The sequence below is a fragment of the Ostrea edulis genome, chromosome 9 (genome assembly GCF_947568905.1).
Source record: "Ostrea edulis chromosome 9, xbOstEdul1.1, whole genome shotgun sequence".
In the NCBI taxonomy this organism is placed as follows: Eukaryota; Metazoa; Mollusca; class Bivalvia; order Ostreida; family Ostreidae; genus Ostrea; species Ostrea edulis.
The window spans coordinates 20,059,908-20,085,246 of NC_079172.1; the positions used below are offsets into that span (position 1 = coordinate 20,059,908).

At 34.2% G+C, this 25,339-nt stretch overlaps 1 protein-coding gene across 1 annotated transcript; it reads left to right on the plus strand.

Moving 5' to 3' along the window:
• Positions 1-8,750: 8,750 nt before the first annotated feature.
• LOC125659358 (chondroadherin-like) lies at positions 8,751-23,864 on the plus strand. Its single transcript, XM_056148797.1, has 2 exons — positions 8,751-8,872; positions 19,604-23,864. The coding sequence occupies exon 2, from the start codon at positions 19,621-19,623 to the stop codon at positions 21,178-21,180; it is 1,560 nt and encodes a 519-aa protein (XP_056004772.1). The 5' UTR covers positions 8,751-8,872; positions 19,604-19,620; the 3' UTR covers positions 21,181-23,864.
• Positions 23,865-25,339: the final 1,475 nt, after the last annotated feature.

The following is a 25,339-nucleotide window of genomic DNA, read 5'->3' on the forward strand; positions in this document are numbered from 1 at the left end:
GCAAAAGACAGACCAACATGGAAGTCTCTGGTGACGGCCTTATGTGCTGACAAGCACGAAGAGGACTAATAAAAATAATAATTCCTGGAAAAGTTAATTATCGTTTATAATCAATTAAATACAGCGCAAAAATAAATTTTTAAGTTATAATGGGTAGAGAACGCATCATCGCAATGTTTTTAAGATTCGCTGGAAAAATCCATTTATCCCCAGTTTATTGTATGGATTGGCCAACTTATCAAGTTTATACTTTTAGCATAACTCTGTGTCAAATAGAAAATAATGTAAAATATAGAAATATAGTGTTCAATACTTTTTACATTGTCTGTTTTTACTTTAAAAACAACCAATATATAAATAAACAAAAAATTCAAAATGCATGAGATTTAAATGGGGAAAAACTCGATATTTATTTGAAATAGATGGCTTTTATAAGCGATTTTACTACCTAAGTCAAAATGTGCCATGAATCAATTTTGATATGCTGTAACATGAAACGTGACTAATTTTCATTCATTATTGAGACGTCAATTTTAGATCTACTGTGTTTTCTAATTGTGCCAAGGTTCTGTGGGTTGTATATTGCGCCACTTTAATGTTTCAAAGATGGCATCATTAATTTAAAAAAAGCGTTCAGGGACCCCAAACTTCTGTTCATTCACCCCGTCCCAAATCTGCATGTTCCCTTACCAATGTCCTCGATGTTTACAAATATGAATAAAATCCACGCTATACATTGTTTTCCTTCACACCGACAAGCATACATGTTCAAACATATTTTACGAAGATTTCTATGACAAAAAATTTGATGGTGCAGGGGTTTCAACAGTCTTGTTTAAAGTAAGCATTTCGCAAATTCTATGGTCGTCATAATGATCTAGTTTGCCCATACAACCTATCAATGGGTCAAATACTGTCCGACATGTTTCATGCCGATTGTTAAGCCGTTCTTGACACACTGATTTTGACCACAGGCACCTGAAGTGTGGATAGCTTGTATAGATTATTATCATTGTACACCCACCCCCCACCCCCACCCCCCTTAGAATGAAAATATTTTATATAGAACCAAAACTGTATTTAAAATATGTTATTTCCCCCACCGATCATCCTCATAAGTCGTTCTGAATAGTCAGTGTGTACCTACTGTAAGCTTTAGAGATGACACCTTGTTAAATGTATGTATATATATTAGTATCTAACAAGGTGTCATCTCTAAAGCTTACAGTAGGTACACACTGACTATTCAGAACGACTTATGAGGATTATCGGTGGGGAAATAACATATTTTGAATACAGTTTTGGTTCTGTATAAAATTATTTCATTCTGGAAGGGAGTGTATGTACGTAAGATCTATACAAGCTATCCACACTTCAGGTGCCTGTGACTTTGACAACGGATATAACTCCGTTTGCCAGATCAAGATATAGGTCATAGCGGGTGTGACCGGTCGATAGGGGATTCTTACTCCTCCTAGACACCTGATCCCACTTCTGGTATATCTAGGGGTCCGTATTTGCCCAATTCTCTATATTGTATTCTCTATAGGAGTTATGAGATTGATCACCGTTCGTTATCTTCACCTTTCATGGTAGCAAGGTACTGAGTATTGTTTTTTTTTTTAAATATTCAGTCTTTTGAGTGAAATATTCATTTTACATGCTAAAACTTTGGAACACCTAGAAATTGTAGTATAAATGATAATAATGTTTGTATGATATCACTGATTTGTAGTATTAGCCCATAAAACATTAACACATAAAACAAAAACATTCATAGACTTCAAACTTCCGCCAAAAATATTGTGATGGATAAGGTCAGCCAGACAACAATGGGTCAACTGTGCCGTTGTTTAAGGAGGTATACTACATCGTCTTGATGGCTGACTTTCTTTTAAAATACGAAAGAAATTAAATAGAAATATCAGCGGTAATTGTATGGGTTTTTTTTGGATTGCCTACCCGGGTAAATCAGTCGGTTAGCGTGTCAATTGCTGATCTGTAGATTGCGAGATCGATTTCAATAGCATTTTAATGATTTTTTTAGAAAATTATTATCTACTTAAACTGCCATGACTAAATAAAATCAATTTGAAAATTTTCAATTTCATAATATTGTTGTACATATCCTCCATTTTTCATCCATTTCAAATTTATCTGGTGTAGTATTCCTCATAGCGGTGTGCCAAAAGATTCGAGAAATTAAAAGATGTTAGTCTACGTCACATTTGGAATCTTTGTTTCATGAATAATTCCTTTTTCAGTCGATCTAAAATGAATAGCTTTCATGCAACAGTTAAAACATAAGTGATTAATTTTTCCATGGAAAAAAAGAATTCGATAGCGATTTTGGTTTACCTTGGGGCGGAATTGGTCATAACTGCTGATCTGATGTTACAAATGTTTGAAACTTTATTTTGTATGTGTTCTTATAACTTTAAGGTCGATCAATCCTCATGTGATGTCATATGTTTTTGCAAAACCTTTATTTGATTAAATTTTGCACAAGATAGAAATATATCTCTCAGAGGAATTTTGTTCACTGAATAAAATAAAAAAATTTGGTAAACTTTTGATATTAAAAAAGTTTTTATTTTCCATAGATAATCAATTATTTATAATTTAAAAATGTTATCAAGGGCAATAACTCCTATGCTGGAATTTCCTCTACTGCATGTCTATGACACAATGATTTCCCTAATATCCACAATTAATTTTGATATATCTATGAATTAGCAGTTTTCTTGAACTGTTGACATTTAAAATAAGTAATTTCAACAAGTTTTAATCAATTTTCATTATTCTGTTTAACGAAAATGTGTGATATTTTATGTTGATATATACTTCTGTTTTTGTATGTCTGACATCTTTAAAAAGGTGGCAACATACACATTTTCTTTGGTTATTGATTAAATTAAACTATACTGAGTGGAAATTAATACAGTTTTTCCACTTTCAACCATTAATATTGATAAGTCACATGAGGATCGATCCACCTTAAATACATGTATATTAATGTCTTAGAGTTCAGATGACATGGAGTATTAAAGGTTTTCTTGAACGGGATCTAATCATTCAGACATCATCATTATGCATTGTTCCAGAATAAGTCAGGGGCGGATCCAAGAAACGGAGTCCACGGAATAATATAATAATAATAATAAAGCCTTTATTTATCCAGGATTACATATTTAGCGATAACGCTAGTTTTCAATATGGTCCTGCATATAACATACATACAGACAGATATTAGTAAAATAAACACAGATTAAAAGAAGTAGAATACATGTAAACTTAAGAAATAATTATGAATGTAAGATAAATAGGAACAAAATGAAGCTTAAAAAGTATGGTGATAATCTCTAAGATAATTTCTCTTAAAACACGCAACACTTGTTGAGTTTCTTATATTTTGACTCAAGGCATTCCACACTGTGCTCCCTGAAATGCTGAAAGATAATATTCTGTTTGAATGTTCGGAATGATTTGAAAAAATGATAAACAGAATACGCAGAATGATTTGTAGAAAATGTGTAACGATTGAATGCGGAAGAACCGCAATCACATCAAAATATGGAAACGCGGAATGCAAGAAACAAACAGTGGTAATCCAAACAGCCCAGGGCACAAGAGAGAGAGCGAGAGAGAAGAAAAAACCCAAAACAAATTTTAAAAAAACGGCTTTGAAGACAAAGGTCTGGTGATTAATTATATACAACCCAAGGTGATAATGTTTCTCAGTCCGGCGAAGTCTCAAGGTAATAATCAAAGTACTGAAAGACAGTGGCGTGGGTTGGGAAAAGCTTAACTCCGGTGAGCTTAAAACAGTGCAGAGAGAGGAATTGCCTGAATGAGGAATCATTGAATAGATGGTAATTTGTAATAATAATTCAATAATGGCAATTCATTTGTAATAATAATTCAATAATGGTGAAACAGGGTGAAAGAGTTCATAAAGAGTGTACTTAATCCAAAAGAGTTCATAAAGAGTGTACTCAATCCAAAAGAGTTCATAAAGAGTGTACTCAATTCAAAAGAGTTCATAAAGAGTGTACTCAATCCAAAAGAGTTCACAAAGAATGTACTCAATCCAAAAGAGGAAAAATGCACATATATACATTGTAGTTCAAATTGAGCAAATTTGTTTTCTCAAGAGAATAGAGGAACGTGAAACTCATATTCATGCACTGATTTCCTCTTGGTCTTATAGGGAATATTTCAGAACTAGGGCCAGCCCACGACACAAAGGTCCCTTGGGGTTCGAGTATTTGGAAATCATTTAATTTTACATGTTACACGCTTTTTCGTTGGTTGGAAAATTTTTGGAATATTGTATCCAACGAAAACAAATAATGGCCGGAACTACTTTCTATTGGAATGTTGGAGATTCATCTGGATGCTTCGTATTTATATATAGATTAGGGAATCCTGAAAAGATAAACTTAACAATTCTATCGATCTATACAAATTTATTAAACAAAAACAAACAAATATCAAATATAAAAAATGATTAATTATGCAAAATGAAATAAGCATGGCTATTTGAGGCCCCACCCCTCCTATTATAACAAAACACGTCTGCTTCTGCCACAGGGGGTATATACATCACTCTGATCAGTCAGATAACGGCTAATTGATAGAAATTCACCATTGCCGGTTAAGGGCTACAAAATTTAGGCCTATATACTCAGCCCTTATGGCCTTTGAGCAGCGAGGGGTCTTTATCGTGACACACCTGCTGTGACACGGGACCTCAATTTTTTCGGTCTCATCCCTTCCCCACGGGAATACAATCTAAAGAACACGAGTACATATTCTGTCTTCTAATTCTTCTTCTTTGTATCGCCCCGTTTCTATTCTAAATGGAACTATACCACATCTTCATAGATCTTTAAAGATCTTAGATATTTTGAAATGCTCGTGGAAAATTCATTTTCGGTTCTAAAATTTGTTTTAATACCTTTATATAAACTTAACTTAATTAAGAGTTGATTTGCTTTTACATGTACTAGCCACTTCATTCTTATAATTACATATGTATGAAGCAACTTGTTCTCAAATCACCAGTGTCACACAACAGTGTCCTACTCTATATTTTCTATAGAATTTAAAAATTCAAATAATGACTTCATTTGTGTTGTCCAGTTAGGCTTGTTATATTGATTTACATATGTTTAGTAATGTTATCCATTGATAGTAGACGATTCCAGTATCGTATAGTTTATACAGTGTAAGTGTTAAGGATCCTTCCATCCGAATTTTCCATGCAGTGCAGGTAAAGGAATGAATCTGTGATAATGACGAAGTGCGCGATTCTGAACCATCTCAATGTTGTGGTAGTTTCGGAGACCCCATCAAGTGTTCTATCACTACCTGGAAATTAAAAAGTCGGTGCAATTCACTTGTGAGGTACAAATGCCTAATACTTGGAAAATATTTGATTTTAGTAAATGATCAGCTGGAAATAATTCTCATGTATGTAAAATTAGAAGCTAAGTTCAAGGCCGCTCATGCCATGGCCGCATCAAACCTAAGATGCGATTACACTTTCACTAAACGCTCGACATTTCGAAGTGAAAACCATGGGTCTTTCGGATATGACCCTAAAAAACGGAGACCCCGTGTCGCGGCAGGTGTTGTCACGATAAAGAATCATTACATGTGGTATTTCACCTATAACTGTATATATGTACCTGCAGAAATGTAGCTCTCTGAAAAAATATTTTGACAGAACAGAGAGCTACAGATCCACCCCTTATAAAATCCTTCGATGTAGCCATGTTAGGTAGCAGGTCAATTCGAACCCTGTTGTTGTTGGTATCTATTCATAAAATTTGCTATATGTTATGTATTCGCTATTTCGTTATGTATTCGGATTTCAAACATTTCGGTTGAGCATCACTGAAGAGACATTATTTGTCGAAATGCACATCTGGTGCATCAAAATTGGTACTGTTTGAGTTTTACACTACAAAAGTCCTTAAGACTCATGTGGCAGGGATGGAGACCGAACCAGACTAATGAAAGCCGCATTGCCATGAGTTTAGTTATTTGAATAGTTTTTATTTAAAGGCACTGAGATGATATATTAATTAAAATATTTAGCTAAAATATTTGTGGGGATTTTAGTTCACATCTAGACGTTATTGTGCAAGTGTGGCAATTAACCGGGATTCGAATTGACCGGCTACCTAACATGGCTACGTCCACAAACGAATCATTTGAAGCTGGGAGTTTTCAGGTCATATGGGGCTTTAATGAATATTTGAAGGTATGTTTAGACACAAGTATAGTAGGAAAATATGTTGAGAATTTTTTGATATTAAATTTATGAGACAGCAACTCAAGAATACAACGATATAAGGCCTCAACCGTGCGCAGCTTTTTGTGCGCCGTAAATCGAAGGTTGATCTGTAGCTCTCTGTTATGTCAAAATATTTTTTTCAGAGAGCTACAGTTCTGCAGCTACTATAACTGGTGACGTCTCAATATTACACACATAAAATATATATATATATACATGTATATATATATATATATATATATATATATATATATAAAGCACAGAAAATTTCACTTTATATGGATACCCACTTCCGCCGCTACCCGGGGTTGAACTCACGACCTGCGGAACCAAATCTCCTAGCAGCATGTAACCAGCGCGCTAGACCGCTCGACCATCTAGTGTGCTTTTTATATATATATGCTCGACCATCTAGTGTGCTTTATACACACACACACACACACACACACACACACACACACACACATGCATATATATATATTATATGAAAGGTGAAGATAACGAACAGTGATCAATCTTATATAACTCTTACAAGCAATAAAAAATAGATAGTTGGGCAAACACGGACCCCTGGACACATCAGAGGTGGGATATATATATATATATATATATATATATATATATATATATCTGTGTGTGTGTGTGTGTGACAGGCACTTATATCGCTTGGGGTCTAATTACTATATATGAGACAGCAACTCAAGAATACAACGATATAAGGCCTCAACCGTGCGCAGCTTTTTTATTCACCAATCAAGGGCCCTCAGGGGGCATATACAAGTTAACAATTAAACATTATAACTACATGATACAATTTACACATGTGTACCATATACACGTTTAGGGTTTCTACATTGACATAGGTATTGAATTCTCATCACAATACTGATTGGAAATGTACTGTACAATAAGTGTGCTATATGAGAAGTAAAGTAAAACAATGGCTATATACTATTATCTGCAACGCGTTGCGTATACATTTTGGGGTACTAAAATCCTGAGTACATTACGATACCAAAATATACATCGGGTTGACAGATATAAAAGATTAAACTGACAAGAAATGGGGCTTGGTTTCTATGAATATTAAGGAAATTGGGCATAATCATGTTAATTCGCAGAGGATTCACAGATCTTCCATCATTTGTTTCTCTTTAATATATACATGTCTATATCAACATTTTAACAAAACATGTGACCTAATTATTATCAATATTATTTACGAAATTAAAATATCACCATCATGCTATTATAGCATCTAACATCAAGACGTTGCAGGCAACGCTCCACAGTAAAATCCCCGATTTTCGCGTAGAGCGTTGCAAATAACAGGAGTATATATTTTGGTTGACGATTCTTATTTTCTCGGTTAGGAATCAATCTAAAATGTACATAAAGAGGAAGTTTTCCCGGGAAAAGGGTTTTCTTGGGGGCACAATATCAGAGAAAATGGGGCTTGGTTTCTTTTGGGGGGATCAAGCTAAATAAGTTTATTAGACGGAATAAGGCTCATCTCTATAACTCACGCGTTGCATGCAACGCGCCACAGTAAAATCCCCGATTTTGCAAATAACAGGAGTATATACAAGTTGACGATTGTTATTTTCTCGTTTAAGAATCAATCTAAAATGTACATAAAGGGGAAGTTCCCCCGGGAAGAGGGTTTTCGTGGGGGGTACCATATCAGAGAAAACGGGGCTTGGTTTCTTTTGGGGGAATCAAGCTAAATAAGTTTATTGGATGGAAGAAAGCCCTTCTCTATAACTCGTTCGTTGCATGCAACGCGCCACAGTAAAATCCTCGATTTTCTCGTAAAGCGTTGCAAATAACAGGAGTATATATATAGGACGACGATTCTTACTTCCCCGTTTAAGAATCAATATAAAATGTACTTAAAGGGGAAGTTTCCCAGGGAAGAGGGTTTTCTTGGGGGGTACTATATAAGAGAAAATGGGGCTTATACGCAACGCGTTGCAGATAACAGTATATAGCCAAAACAATATTATAAAATGTTGTCACAAACACACAGGGTACCAAGGGATGGTGCCTGAGCCAAGTCTATGAGACTGGCAGTCTTGTACCCTAAGTGTTCAAGACAGCTTATTCTAAGAGTATATATAGTAATTAGGCCCCAAGCGATATAAGTGCTTGTGGTGTGTGTGTGTGTGTCTGAGTGTCCAGATTGAAGTAAGCGGAATATTCATTATTTGTCCAATTTTCCCGTAAACAGTCTACAACTTAACATTTAGTCCATTAATTAATTGGGGGTTCCACATTATAAAGTCCTAGATCCGCCATTTCGATGATGGCAGCACTCTAAATCACAGTAAGTTTAAAATAATCATGATACATGTAAAATTGTAGGTAAAATGTCACGAAGTTGCACCCCGTGCGGAGCCTCTCCGGCCGTCACACATGAATTATGAGTTACTTCCCGTGGAGCACTCAGGTAAAAGCTCTACTTTACGTCGTACCGTGACAGGTGCGCTGAAAATTTATTGATCCCCGTGGAAACACAGGAAATATACCAACACGACAGAGGACTCCATAAGCTGTAAATATCATGTAGTAAGTACTTCAACTTTTAAACTGAGAGTCGTAAATATGATTTATACTACATACACCAAATGAAACGAAAATTAATTCTTGGTTCACGACAGTGTCGGCTCTCGGGTTACAAGGACGCGTCATCACGGTAGCACTTTGTACTTTGTTATTGTTTCTGAAAATTTTCACCTAGCTCATGAGAAGGACGTATGTCTAGGTATGCGTGGCTAAATTTTGTGACGCCGTATCAGTCATTTAGTGTATGTCTCCGGGGTAGACCAGTGTTCAGTGAAGTGGAAAATAAAAAGGGTTCACAGTTCTTTCTATCTACGTCTACCATCGATTATTTTCTGTTAGTTAGTATGTACATCCAGGAGTTACATGTAAATATGGTGGGCAATACCTGACATGAATTTAATTTTTATATATTGACCTACATGTATTGTTTTGGCGATTACAAATGTGCACAGTATTTCAGCTGCTGTGGAGGATATACACCGTGTTCATTTTCACCTATGGTGACAAGGTCTTCCACAGTCAAAATATTAATAGTTTTGAACTATTTGTTTGGGTCATTGGTTCTTAGTTGTCTGAGCTATAGACCGTCCGCTGTATGTCATTGTTCGAGTGACGAGCAATCTTTCTTAGATATCCATGAAGGTCAAGAGTACGTATTGTTTTTATTTGTTTTGGAGTCGGGTCCGAATATGAAAGAACACTGTTGGTCATTAAGTCAGAAAGAGAATCAAGAAATTCAAAACAAAATAAAAATGGGCAAAAGAAATTGCAGATATAAAGGGATGAAATGATTAGCAATAAGCTGGCATTTAGACTACGATAGCAGAATACTCCGACTATCCAATGCTTCCTTCATAATTTATCCATGTGTTTGCCAATCAATACCAATGGAAAAGTACGTATTGCCAATCAATACCACTGGAAAAGTACAGATCGGTAAATTGCTGTTTTCAAAAAAGGATATTCTTATTTGTTTTTCAAAGTCACTGTTTTAAAAAGCTCTCTACACATAAACCATTCTCTACCCAGAGTTCAGTGCGCACTACACTGTAAAAAGTCAACGGCTTTTTACAGAAATCTTGTAAAAGTTTCTAAAATCCAACATTTATGTTTTCGACTAGATATTTACTGTAGTCATACTATAAATGTTTTTGGTGCAATTAAATTGATGCTTACTGTAAATTGTTTAAGATCGCCGTTTTCTTAACTAAGTACCTCGTAATATGCATATGACATCAACGTGGTGAAAATTTGAATGTAAACATGGAATCAAAAGTAATAAAGGCTGTAAAAATACTTGTAAAATACGAGACAAACAGGTAAATGGTAATTATACTTATTAAAGTGTCAGTGGGCTATGAAAAGAGCCTGATGTCATAACCTGTTACCATAACTTTTAAACGGAAAGGAAACCGAGAATTATTGTTTACATCATGTGATTATTTTGTCACGTGATTCCAAGCGTCGACAGAGGTGTATGTGAAGCTTGCGTAACGCGCCCTCTGGTGAGAGAATGCACTTAAACTACACACATGCACGCACGCGCGTAAACAATACTCTAATTTGGGAATGGCATTGCTCTTTTCAGGACCAGTTGATGACCATAAGGTGCATTCTCCATTAAAGTGTTAAATTGTGTATTTTATGTGTCCGCGGCCCTCAAAAATACATTTAATGCTTTAGCTGATAAATCGTATATTTTACACATGTATTCAGTATGTATCAAAATCCTAATATGATTATAGTAACATAATTATGCATTGCTCCGAGTACTACACTCATAAGATGTGAAAATTAAGCAAAATCACCGTGTCCGTTTTACATTGATAATTATTACAATTGGGGTAATTTTGATAATTTCTATACTTTCGGGTACTTAATTTCTTGTTGTTATTTGAAGGTAACAAAACTAATGTCTAGCAAGTAACTTTGAATTTTTGAAAGAAATTATATTTTAACGAAAAAAATGTTCTGAAACTGGTGTCCGTTGGATTGCGAACAGATACGTTACCGATTTTTAAACCTCTACAAAAATAATCTGACAGCATTCTTTTCAATTTTTCATATCAATGTAAATAGCATATTTATTAGAAAAAGGGATATGATAAATAATCCAGATTAAAGACTAAAAATCAGCATTTGGACGCGCGGTTTGCAACAGATACGTTACCGCCTATCCAGCTTCAGAAGACGGGTACAACAAAATTGATTGCATGAAGTTGTTTGATTATGCAGGTATATGTATTTTACACCGACTCTATTCTATATGATGGATAATGAATGATTTTTTAAAGGAAAACATGATTAATCAACAGATACGTTACAAACAGATACGTTACCATCGTTCTTTTCATGGCTGTAATACGGATATTTAGAGTTCGTTTTCATTCTGAACTTCAATTTAGTTACAGTATGTTGTATCCGGTTCAACAAATGATGATGCAAACATGATTTTAAAACTTTGTAACTCAACAGACGGGCAGATGGTAAATATAGAATTTTTTTCATGAATTTTCTGAAAATTCATCTTTGTAAAAGCAATGAATATGACAAATTTTGCTTTTTATTTTTATTATGAATATTGTTATAAAGAATTAAGATGGTAGAATGTCATTTGGTTCATTACAGGCACCTATTATTGATGGTATCGTATCTGTTCGTAGTGGTAACGTATCTGTTTAGATATTTAAATTTAGTTTCTCGTTGGATTTAGTGCTATTATTATCAAACACTTGGTTAATTCCTGAACATTATTTGTTGTTTTTAATAATTACTATTCATTTCTAACGCATAGAGAGAAAAATATGCTTGAAATTGAATGATTCACTCGAACTTTTCAGAATAGTAAGAAATGGGAAAAACACTGGCAGAAATCCAGAAGGCGTGCCAGGAAAGAAAGAAGCTTAATATGATCCACCATTTCTTGAGAATGAAAGGAAAAGGGGCAGGGAAAGTAGGGTTCCTGCTCAACTTTTGACGGAGCGAAAACTGATAGCTCGTCGGGAAAAAAAACCCCAAAAATGTACTGTAAAAATACAGACAGAAAACCATGAAATTCATAATTGATGCGATACTGACTTTTCTCGTCTTTGTTCATTGATTTTTATTTGTGTTCAGGTTCATGTTATTATTCATGATTGAAAATATGTAAATAAACTCTCATTTCAATGGTTGGACGTCTTTTGTCATTTATTTAACGGTAGATGGGAGATATCGTTCAAATAAGTAGATTACTTTTTAGAATCAAGATACAGTGTGCACTACATTTGATATCGAAATAAATGAGTGGAAAAAAGAAAATAAAAACAAATTCAAACTCTGCTCATCAATTTCTGTAAGAAATAATGCATTGTTTGAATTTAAAACACACAAGATCTCCTTCCTTTTATTTTATATCCTTCTGAAACAGATACGTTACTGTTGCACACTTATGTATAATAGGTATTTGAGAAGTTAGTGGCCAAATATCTTTCCCATTCAAATGTTATACTGACGGTGTACTATCTACGTCGGGATTTGAAATACATTTAAGGTTTCTGGAGGTAACTTATTTTGAACTATCGTAATTGGAATATGATGCATCAAGAAAAAATAGCTTGCCAATTTTCTCTTCGTATTTGATATTTGGATTTTTAGGTGAAATATAATGCTTAGGTATTGACATGTATATGTAAGCAAATCTATATTTATACACATACTTAAAATTTTTTATAACTTTTCCATTGGCCTGAATAGATATTGGATGTCTGGACAGATTAAAACCCTACCCCCATCACGTTTCTGTTGTTTTTATTGTCTGGACTTGGTTATTTGACGTAACTTATCTCGACAAAGAGTAGCAGTAAAAATTTCCCATTCATACCAAAATGATCTCAAGATATTCATTTTTTGAAAAAAATATGAAAGAACACTGTAACCAAAACTTTATTTTTCATTATTTTCAAAATGGAATTTTACACTTTAGTGGAGAATGCACCATAAGTTAAGACTCTATAAACTTTCATGTTTTTTTTTATAAATTCGATCAGTGCATACTATCTATTCAAGATTTATTACTGGATTCAGGTACTCTTCACACAATTGCTCTGAAAAAATATAGTTCCATTCATGATCAACAGATGCAACATTACAGCAAATGTTTAGAATATCGATGTGTATGTAATACGTAGAAGAAAACAAAATTAACGTCAAATGATTTTAAGAAAATCACTTTTTCACCAGAAATGTAAATAAGAAGTATTCATATTCCTACGCTAGCTGCCTCCTCAGTGTATTTCACGAAAATATATAGGCAGGGACCTATATACACTGTACTAACGTTAGTATATAGGTCCCTGATATAGGTAATTCTTCGATTGACAATTATATTCCTTTTATGATTATTGTTTGTTAATTATCATACAATTTCTTCTGAGAGAGAATGTTAATCATTAATTTGTGTGTGTGTGTGTGTGTGTGTGTGTGTGTGTGTGTGTGTGTGTGTGTGTTTTCTTTTTTTATAAGGATTTCTATATGTATAACAGAGCACTTCTGGTAAATGCATTTGCCTTATACAATACGTACGACTACGAGTTATCGACCGTTATAAACACGCATGACGCTTTGTCAACACGGCTTCATAGACGCTGGTATTAAATATATGTAATCAGAGCAGAGGAAAACAACTGAACAGAAAAGAGAATAAATGTGATATCTAAAGGAAAACATGTTACCACTGGTAACGGTAGTTTTGAAAGACAAAAGGCTATCAAATCATTTTATTAAAGTAATACATATATGTGAGTTTTTCCAACTTCTAAAAATATAACACATGTAAGAAATGTACGAGTGACGAGGCTTTGTTTTTCTTTTTTAAAGGTACTCAACTTATCAACATTTATATTGCAATTTATGTGATTTCTGCTTGTTATCAGTGAACAAAGTAAAGAAACACGTGTAAAAAAAAAAAATTACATCTGCAATATTCACTGCAAGACAGCTCGGTATTGCGTAGATCTATGAGGTACTAGGTGGTACTTTTGCATGGAAAAAAGTTTAAGCAGAAAAGTTTTTTTAAGTCTCTCGTTTACGAAATTTCCTGCAATTCAAAATGATTCCCATGTGTGGGTTTTTTTTTTCAATATATAAATAAAATTTATTAAGGCAATGTATACATTTCTTGTTGAATAAGTGCATAGATTGTGATCCTCATGTACAAAATTTATGAATTCATAAGGATAAGAAAATACAAATATAACCATAACAGAGAAAATTAAAAAAAAAAAAATAGGAGGGGCGGATTAAAAGTTTGGAAATGAGATTTTCTACTATTTATTTTTTTTTTTATCAAGAAAGGGGACACACATTTGATTCTGGGGTGGGCATTTTTTCAATTAAAAAAGAAATAACCTAATTGGACAATTTATTTTCTAGGAAATAAAATTAGATGGGGAGGGGGATATCATAGTAAATATCTACAAAGTGATTTTCACCTTCTTGATTTTTGCATTACTCTATATATGTATTTTTCAGCTAATATAAAGACAAGATTTTAAATTATCCTTCTTTAGTATTGTTCATGTAATTGTACATTTTTTTCAAGGTTAAAAGGTCAAGGACAGGTGTGCGCACTGTTTGCTAGTGAAGCAAGACTGGTCACAGTATTTGCTACGAGTAAATTAAAAGTCGAATTTCTTGGATATGGGGTAACCCATATCTATTCTTAATTAAGGAATGACTTTGATCCGCGAGAAAACGTAAAGTGACCCAAACCAGGTTATAATCGTATAACTTGCCCCAGAATGAAAGTAATACCTTATAATTTAATGCAGGAGACAAAGACACTAACCTTCGTTTATCAAAATGTACATAAACTCGGAAAAATACAAGTCAACTGAGCCGCGGAATGATTCACTTACATATGTAGCAACGACGACGAAGCGTCTACAGACTCTGTTAAGGTCACCATCTTAACTCGTTGTCAATTTGTCTTAGTTCAACAGAGCCTAGCCTATTTATTAAATTATTGTATGGAAGGTGAAGTTTTTTTGTTTTTATTTTATGCACACACCGGTATATCAGATATACATTAATATTATATCCAGAGAAGAAAAAACAAAACAAAAAGAACAAAAGAAACAAAGCATATGAGCTAAAGGTATGTGGGATTTGAGAGAGAAAGAAAAAGAGGAAGAGAGAGAAGTTTAAAAAACAGAAGGTTCCATCGATTCCATTGGGCATTAAACTTTTCCTTTTTACCATTTTTATACGAAATAAATTTTCGAGTTTCATAAAAAAAGGTGAAGTTTGTCATGACAGGATTGGTTATGATTGTGACGTATTCGAATTAACTTTCGATAGCAAAGTAACCTTAATGATTCTTCAACCGTCCTTAATAGCCATTAATTTTACTGTCAGAGTGATCAAAATTAATTTCAAAATGGTTGCCTTATTCTGATTGACTGAGTTATTTTACATTTTCTCGATAAAAGTCCCATGCTGAGTCTGTTAAACTTCTGTGTACAGTTTGGATTGGCGGATCTATGCAATTATTATTAACCGCGTCTCTAATGTCATTGCTTGCCAAGTCATTACCAATGTTGGCACAAAGAGTCTACCGATTCTCCAAGATTATTAAAAGGTCATAACCATTGAATAAATCAGAGTTTAAATCCCTGCACGATTCGAAAGGCTCATCATTGCACTGAGCATATATTGGATCTCTTCATGGGAGAAATAAGCAGGCAATATCAATTCTTGCTATACCGAGTTAAGGCGGACTCTCAGTTCCTTACGCCATTTGTCGGTCAGATCTACCCGCACATAAACATTCCTGGAACTACAAATAGTCCCTGATGCTATTTTAATTAGATTTTATTTTAAATTAGAGGCCTTTAGTACCCTTTACGTCGATTGCAGGTCTCCTAATCTTAAAATGACCTGTATACACTGTATGTAGTTCGTTTATGTGGTAAAATCTGTAAAAGCTAGTTGAAATACTGTTTTGAACATATTTTATTGCATATATAATATACAACAGGTTTGAACACAAGTTCTTACAACTTACGAGGTTCTCACCTTAGATTAATTGATAACAATTGTCATAAAACATATGTATAGATAAAATAAAAACATGTACTTATAACATAAAATGAATTACCATCATGAGAATATGCGTGAATTCAATATAAATTTGTAAACAGCGTTAAAAATGTTGTTGTTAATTTCATACCCCAAAGTGTCACTGCCCATTGTCGCATTGACATGAAACATAGTACAGCAAAATGTAAATAAAAGCAGAATACAATGCACCTTAATATGGACTCTTGTGTTTTGGTCATTAATTTTTTTTTTATAAAGAATGAATCAGTGTCGTCTGCTCTATTCTGAGCAAAGCCTCGGTGTGGTATGCAGGGGCGGATCCAGGAATTGCGGTTACGGGGGGCGGCACTTTATGAGGCAGTGGGTCCAGGGCGAAGTCCTCGTGGGGGGCGAGGCCCCCGGAAGCTCCTGGATTTTACGGGGCTTGAAATATTTCTCCTATTTAGTCATTTGTACTATTTTCTATCATTTTTAAGGTGAAATTAATAAAATGACCCAAATTTTAAGGGTTTTTTGGAAAAAATTAAGTTCTCCCAATAAAGTAATTCAAGAAATCAAAAGATTTTGTAATTTATTTCTACGGGAGTGGAAGAAATTATTGCTTCTTTTATCGTTTAGTACATTTTCCGAAACAAGATACTGCGATTTACCTTAAATTTGAAAATTTTAGAGGGGGGGGGGGGCGGCTTCGCCCCCTCTAAATCCGCCACTGGTATGGAAAAACACAACATAGAAACACAACCAATAAAAAATGGTTTGATTCCGACCTTACAAAAAAGAGAAAATACTTATTTGAGAAAACAACATTACTTTCAAGATTTCCCAATAACCCTTACTTACGAGGTTCCTTTTTCAAATTAAATAAGGAATGTACCAAGCTGCGGAAACGTAAAAAGCGAGAATTCAGGTAGGGTATTCTAGATAAACTAGATCAAATGAATGAAACTAATCCTAAAGAATATTGGAAATTAGTCAAATCGCTTCGTGAAAATGAAGGGAAAAAAGACAATTTAGAGAAGTGTATTGATGGGGATACATGGTTTGACTATTTTACTTCTCTGTCTAAATTACCAGATCATTACAAGGACAGAGTTAAGACTATAGAAGCCGGAATTAATAAACTAAAAAACAGCCAGACCTGCAAGTCGTTTAGCAAATTGGATTTTAAGATATCTTTGTCTGAAATTCAAAAGGCCATATCTACTTTAAAGTCGGGTAAAAGTCCTGGTTTAGACAACATCTCAAATGAAATGATAAAAGCAGCTCAAATATATATAAATCCTTGTATCTCAAAACTATTCAATATGGTCTTAACATCAGGAATCTATCCAGAAAAATGGTTAAAAGGTTATACAACACCCATCTTTATATCGGATAATCCAAAGCTCCCCCAAAACTATAGAGGAATAACTATAACTAACAGCATAGCGAAACTTTTTAATATCATTTTAAACGGCAGGCTTGATACATTCTTAACTGAAAACAAAATAATACACGAGAGTCAAATAGGATTTTCAAAAAAATCCAGGACATCAGACCATTTATTTGTAGTTAAATGTTTAATTGACAAATACATTAACACTGGCAATAAACGACTCTATGCATGTTTTGTAGACTTTCACAAGGCATTTGATACCGTCATTCATGAAGGCATTAAACTAAAACTCCTACAATTAAATATCAATGGTTTATTCTACAACATATTATGTAGTATGTATAGGCACAACAATATTTTCATAAAAGTAGGGAACAAGTTAACCCTTCCATATACACCAGAGATAGGAGTCCGACAAGGTGATGTCTTAAGCCCAAATATTTTAAAAATATTTTTGAACGATTTTTCTAAATTACTGGATGAAGAAACCAGTGGCTCTGTCAATCTTTCTGGAAAGAAAATCACCTCTCTTCTATATGCGGACGATCTAGTACTGCTTTCAGAAAACCAGAATGGACTACAAAACAAACTAAACTTACTTGAAAAATATTGCAACGATTGGTGCTTAGAAATTAATACCAATAAGACAAAAGTAGTCATTTTTAATAAAAGCGGACACCTAATTAAAGAAAATTTTGTGTTCGGTAACATATGTATTGAATGTACTAACAAATATAAATATCTAGGAGTAATATTATCCTCCTGTGGTTCATTCAAGGAAGCAAAATCTGATCTATACAGTAAAGCTCTTGAGGCCTCATTCAAACTTTATAAAGACATCAAATCTATCGATCCACCAATTAAAACATTTTTGCATCCTTTTGACCATATGGTAAAACCCATTGCCTTGTATGGCTGCGAGATATGGGGAACACTTTCAACACGCATGCTGGAAAAAGACAGAGATTTATATGATATATTTAAAAATTGTGAGGTAGAAAACCAGAATATTAAGTTTTGTAAACATCTACTGGGTGCCGGTAAAAGAAGTACTAATATTGCAATAATCTCTGAATTGGGTAGATATCCTATGTCCTGCTCTATAATCCAAAGTATTTTACTATATTGGCATAGACTTGAGAATTGCCAAGAATCATCCCTGTTATACAGTGCTTATACAGAGAATATCAATCTGAATTCATATAATATAAATTGTTGGTACAAAAACATTAATTATTTTAAGGAAAAAATGGGCATTTTGGTACCCAATTGTAAAAATCTCAAATTCTCATTTTTCAAAAAACAAATGAAGAATCAGGTACGGAAACAATTTTTACTTTACTGGTCAAAACGACGTGAAGAGGGTCAGAAATCAGGAAAACTCACAACATATTTTTCGTATAAAGAAAACTTTACTATGGAAAGTTATATATTTTTAGAATCCCTAGAATTAAGAAAATCTCTATGTAGATTTCGAATTAGTGCATATGACCTTCGAATTGAAAGAGGAAGATATGAATTTACAAAAACCAATTCTGGCCAGAAGATTTCTTTAGAAAGAAACAAAAGAATATGTGAAATGTGTAACGTTAATTGTGTAGAAGATGAATTTCATTTCCTTACTGAATGTCCATTCTATGTTGAAGAGAGAAATATGTTTTTTAATGGTATATACAAGCTCAACAAAATTTTTTATCTATCTAACAAATAAGGACAAATTTACTTGGTTGATGATTAATGAAGACAAACCAGTAATTGTCAAATTGAGTGAATATTTAGTGCAAACTTTCAGAAAAAGAAGTGATGCTTTAAAACTGCAAAAATCATTATAGTTTATTATTCATATGTTGGTATAATACTGATACTGTCCATTTACTTGTATATATACATGATTAGCAATTCATATATGTATGTACTTGTTTCCCCAACATGTTGCATCCACATGCAGTTTGCAGTCTATGTAACCTGTAGTTAATGTTGTACACTTTCTTTCTTTTTTTAATTTCCTTCTTTATAAGCTGTCTTACTGTTATGCCCTCTGGGCCCAAAATTGGAATAAACTTGTCTTATCTTATCTTATCTTGTTTATAATACGCATGCGTGTTTATTTCAACATTCCCTCTATTTTGATTTAATTCAGGAAGGGAAAATATAGTTTAAAATCTTTAGTTTGAAACTAAATTTTCTACATTGCTGTATCGAGAAATTAAATTAAAAGATAAACACATATTTCAGATATTTCATTTTGTTTGATACTTTTCATATTATCTCTTTTGTAGACAGAGCAGTAGTGAAAATGTGCTTAATCGTGGTACTTCTAGTGGGAGTTATCGTCCCTGACACAGCTTGGTCGGCTGCGGATCTCTGCCCTGAAAATTGTCATTGTGTGAAAGACACTGTAAATTGCAACAGCCAGACGACGGTCCCACAGCAATTTGGAGATTTTTCCGCCATTCGGATCTTCAATCTATCTCACAACAACTTGACATCAGTAACCCAGAACGATTTTGTGAAATTTATCAACCTACAGAAATTATATTTGAACGGGAATGATATTTCAACCATCGAAAATGGAAGCTTTTCGTCGCTGGGTCAATTATCATTATTGAATATGTCGTCCAACAACTTAAAGCAGATAGAACATGGAGTGTTTTGCAATCTCACCAATCTGAAGACCCTGTTACTAAATAGAAATTACATCACTAATCTGTCAATGGATGTCTTTCACAACGTTCCAAACTTAGAGCATCTAAGCTTGTCCGAAAATAGAATCCACGTAATGAATTCAGGTACCTTTCCACTTCCGGGCTTGCGCACTCTTAATTTAGATAACAACAGTCTGTCCATGATCCCATCAAATATTTTCAACTGTACACCAAATCTGCAAATCATTAAACTGAATCTCAACAGAATATCCAACATATCAGACTACAGTTTTTCAAGTATTCCCAACGTTTCGCACGTTAGTTTAAACTATAATCATATTACGCATATTGCAATAGAGGCTTTTGAAGTCAGACATTCGAATCCAAATACGTTATTGGAGTGCAGAATTGAGTTTTTCTCCATCTTTGGAAACCTACTCATGGACGTACCTCAAGCGTTGAACGATCTTACATACGTCGTCCATTTGGACATTAGTGATAACAATATTGCTCAAATCAAAACGCAATCTTTATATCGACTCAAAAAACTTCGTTACCTTCGCATTTCCGAAATGCCGCTTCTAAAACATATCGCATCAGACGCATTTGGAGGTCTAAATCTACGAGATGTATACATGTCGAAAAATCCCATGTTGAAAAAGCTACCCGAAAACCTGCTTCAGGATATGAGTGAGTTGAGAGTAGTTATGATCAATAATAATGGCCTCCAGTCCGTACCCAAAAGTCTATGCAACTGGCAACAGCTGATGGACGTCATGATGGACATGAATAACTTTATTTGCGGTTGTGGGATTCGATGGCTTCAGACATATCACGGATGGGGTACCCCACAAACGAAGCAACACATGCTGAATTTAAAATGCCATAAACCAAGTCACCCACAGAACGTCCTGATCGAAGACTATGATTTCGACCACCTCGCGTGCACATACCCAGCAGTTGTGCAGAAGTCACGTGTTCTTGTAGGACTGATAGCAGCTACACTTGCACTGCTTACAGTGTGCATGATTCTATTTCTTGTTCGCTACCGGAAGCGACTGACCTTCCAGTACAGACAGTTCAAATACAAGCGACACTCGGACTCCGCTTATACTATTGATACCGATTGCAAATACAGTGATCTCTCTACGAACGGCGATCTCCATGGAGACGTGCCCACAGCACGGGATAAGGATATTCTCCTGACATGACGTCATTATTACTGTGTTATCCTCCCACTATAAATTAATAGGGTAAATATGCTAAATAAAGTCATTCATAATTGCGGTAAAATCCAAGTGTAGGTACAAAAAAATGTAGTGAAAATGTGTACTAGTTCAAAAGTTTTTGAAATAAGAGGCATTACTAGCGGATTGAATTGTTTGATTAAAATATTATAGACACTATATATTGTACATACGCCTAATCAGGAATTCCTGCTCTATATAAAATCCAACAGAAGTCTTCAAAATATACATGTAAGATTAGAGTAATAACTTAGTCCTTTATATGACATTCAAGTACTACAGTATATGATTTAATTAATCATGTATGTATAATTCCATGCGTGGATCCGGGATTTTTATAGGGGTGGGTGAGTCGAAGTTTAGTTAAAAGAAACTCTTTTAAAATAACAATAAAACGCAAAAGGTTTAACTCAATGCAAAGCTCAGCATCTCAAATCGTTGGGGTGGGTGGGTCATTCAGTAAATTAATTCGTCTGTCAAACTTATATTTTATAAATGTTATTTTAAAGGGGCTGGCGGTAAATGAAGCTCTGTATTTGATACATAACGTATTTTACGTGTAAATATAAAGGGGAAAGTATAATGTCCAAAAAGAGAAATCATTGAAATAATCACTGGTTACCCGCCAGATAGACGATCGTACAATTTCTTTTCGGTCAGTTATTTCCAATGTTGAACGTAGTAGCGACAGTTTAAAAAATACTAAAGTCAGTGACGTTTATGACGATTCAGTAGCATATATAATTCCGTAACGTAAATGAAAGAAGGATATCATACAAATCGTTCCAGTGTGCACACCTTTGATATCACACTGTGTAATTATTTCATGATTTGTAATTTGGTTCTATCCATATTACTCAGCACGCAGATGAAGTTATTTATAAATCATGATTTCTAAGGGGGTGGAATCCAGACCTCTCCCACCCTATCCCTCTAGATCCGCGCATGGATTGTAAATTTGTATTGTACAGTGTATTTCCAAGTTGCTCGTAGTATATTTCGGTATGATAGAGGAGTTTATTTCTTTACGTGTAGTATTAATTCCTAGAATTATGACGAAAACCACTAGACACAGGATTCGTTATCTACAACACTATATTTCATTGTATGGAACTTTTTATCTACAGCTAAACTATTTATTTTTGTTATCAGTACATATTAATTTTCGTGTATAAGACGTGCCCTTGCATGTTTTGATAGAACCAAATGTATTTACATACAAAATTACAATGCACACGGGATTCATATTTTTATTCAAGTTTTTTTCCCTTTTGTAATGGTCCATATTAACCGCATGCAATTTATATTTACGACAATAAATTCAATTTATATACGTGTATACTGCTTCAGTGTTAAAAAACTGACAAACTCAGAAAAATAATCGATAGAAATCATTTCCTCCTATGAGAGAACTTTTTAAGAAGTTGTGTTAAAATAGATTACCAATACTGTAGCATACCTTCTGCTGTAATTTTGTCAAAGAAATTGATTCCATTTTTAGTTTTGCATATTGTAATGACAATTAAGAATTGAAAATCTTCCATGGTAGATTTGATGTTCATTTATTTATCCTACAGCATCGCTTTGTTTTGAATTTATGAGATTGATCACTTTCCGTATCTTTATCTTTTACACCACATTATTTACATTGTTTTCTTGTTCACCTTGTATTGTTAGACGTATTTCAAACAATATCTAAACATTTCTTTTCTGTGTGTGTGTGTTTGTATGTGTTTTTGTATGGTGTGTATGTGTGTGTGCGTGCTTGTGTGTGTTCTCAATTGAATCTCTATCTGAAACTAATTAATACGTTACTGATATATACATGTATCACTTAATTCCAATCAATAAGGGTACTCTGGAATTCCAGCTTCTCTCTCTCTCTCTCTCTCTCTCTCTCTCTCTCTCTCTCTCTTCATTATGTATGCACACAACACGTTTTAAAAGCTTGCACACCATATGTGACCTAAATGATGTATCATGATTACGAAATTTTTCATGGAAATACTGGCCTCAAGACCATTAACTGAGAATATTCTTAAGTCTAAATTTCAAATACAGCTAACTTTTGAAATAATTTTTATCAACAAATAAAAATTTTCAGTATACGTTTGCATTTGAATTTTTTGCAAACCTGCAGTGTTTTTTTTTAAACATCTGTGCTGGATAAATCTTAAGATATAAGTAATTTTTACTTAAGTCTATTCTCAGTTTATGGTCTTGGGGCCTGGTTTGTGTGTTATATGCATTTTTAGTATTTCACTAATTATCATAGAAGAAAATTAACTAAGACGATGTTATCGGGACGTTTGTATCCGCTGTGACTTCTTTCAATATGCAGTGGCGGATCCAAAATTTGGAATTTTGATTATTTTTTGTGTTTTTGCAGTATATTCACCTGAATAGGCATAATAAGATGTAAATCGTTACTTAAACTCTGGAAGGTTTTGTTTTAAGAAATTCTGTTTAAGATATATTTTCTTGAATTCAAATTCTTAAACAAATTGGAGACATTTGATTCTTTTTCTTCAGTTTATGGAATTATTCCATGCTACTCAAGATTTGTTGAATTTTTTGTTCTTAATATGAAAATTGTGTTATCTATATGCTGTATTTGGTTTGTACTTTATTAAACTTGCTATATTGAATGAAGTTGTTTGTTTTGGGTTCAAATTAAAGCTTCAGAATAGATGTGTGAGCAACCTTGTGTAGCACCGATGTCAAAACCTAGTAAATATTTGTAATTTATTTTATTAATATTCTCGATGAAGATTACAACTGACAATTATGATTGGTTGATTGTATCTTGCTTAACATTTCGCTCGAGAATTTTTCACACATATGGAGATGTCACCAATGCAAGACCGGTGAAGGGCTTCAAATTTAGGCCTATGCTCGGGGCTTACGGCCATTAAGCAGTGAGGGTTCTTTAGCGTGCCACACCTACTGTGACACGAGACATCCGTTTTTAAGGTCATCTCCGAGGACCCATGACATTCACACCTGATGCCAAGCGTTTGGCGATGGAACTGTCACTACCTATTTTAACGACTTGGGTTTGTCGCGGCCGGGATTCGAACCCCGGCCTTCCGCATGCGGGGCGAAAGGCCGAGGTTAAATCCCGGCCGCGACAGACCTGCATTCCGACTTTTTATTTTCTACAACTTGATAGTCGTGCGATGGTTGATCGCCAATATGAAAATTTAACATTATTGCTCTATTCAATGCGAGGAGGAAACGGTGATTTTTAATTGGTGTTAATGGTGGATGTGCGAATGCGCTCGGGAAAATATTAGAAACGTTACGGAAGAGGGGGATTTCATATACAATATTGTTGTCGTATTAAAATGATTTTATATTAGACATGGAATTTCGCTCCCCGCCTTATGCTCAGTGATTTATCTATCCCGTTCCCCTGTATTTATCGCTGAGCATGCCCCGCTAACAGTCAACGCTTTCGCCTCGCCTATCTTGCGACATCTTGTGATTATGAGTATTTCGAAATGTGGCGATTAGCCGACTTGGAATAGGAAATTAGTTTGATTACTTTTTAATCAGATCACGTTAACTTGCATAAAGTGTATAACTTACATAGCTGGATAAAACCCTTTGATAAATGATATGACATGGATAAATGTAGCTTATTCTAAAAGAATTAAGAATTTCATCGAGATGAAGATAAGATAAGCTTTATTTTAAGTCGGCATGTCAGTACAACAAAGAAACATAAAACTCCAGGAAACGACATATAACATATTTACAAAGTAACAAGTAATTAATATTTAGCGCAAAGGGAATCTCATTAAATTTGCAAACATAAATAGACGGGACATATTAATTGACATTTACCAATAAGGATAATTAGTGATGAATTACTAACCAGAAAAGGAAGAAGAGTCTTTGTTTTTCTTGAAGGTCTTAGTCAATGTTTTCACTGATTTTGACTATGGATAACTCCGTTTACCTGATCAAGATATAGGGGTTCACGGACGGTATGACCGTTTGGCAGGGATGTTTACTCCTCCTAGGCAGCTGATCCCACCTCTGGTATATCCAGGGGTCCATGTTTCCCCAACTCTCATTTTTGTATTGCTTATAGGAGGTATGAGATTGATCACTGTTC

Excerpts from the sequence above, each read along its gene's own strand:
- LOC125659358 (XM_056148797.1), top strand. The coding sequence starts at position 19,621 with ATGTGCTTAATCGTGGTACTTCTAGTGGGAGTTATCGTCCCTGACACA.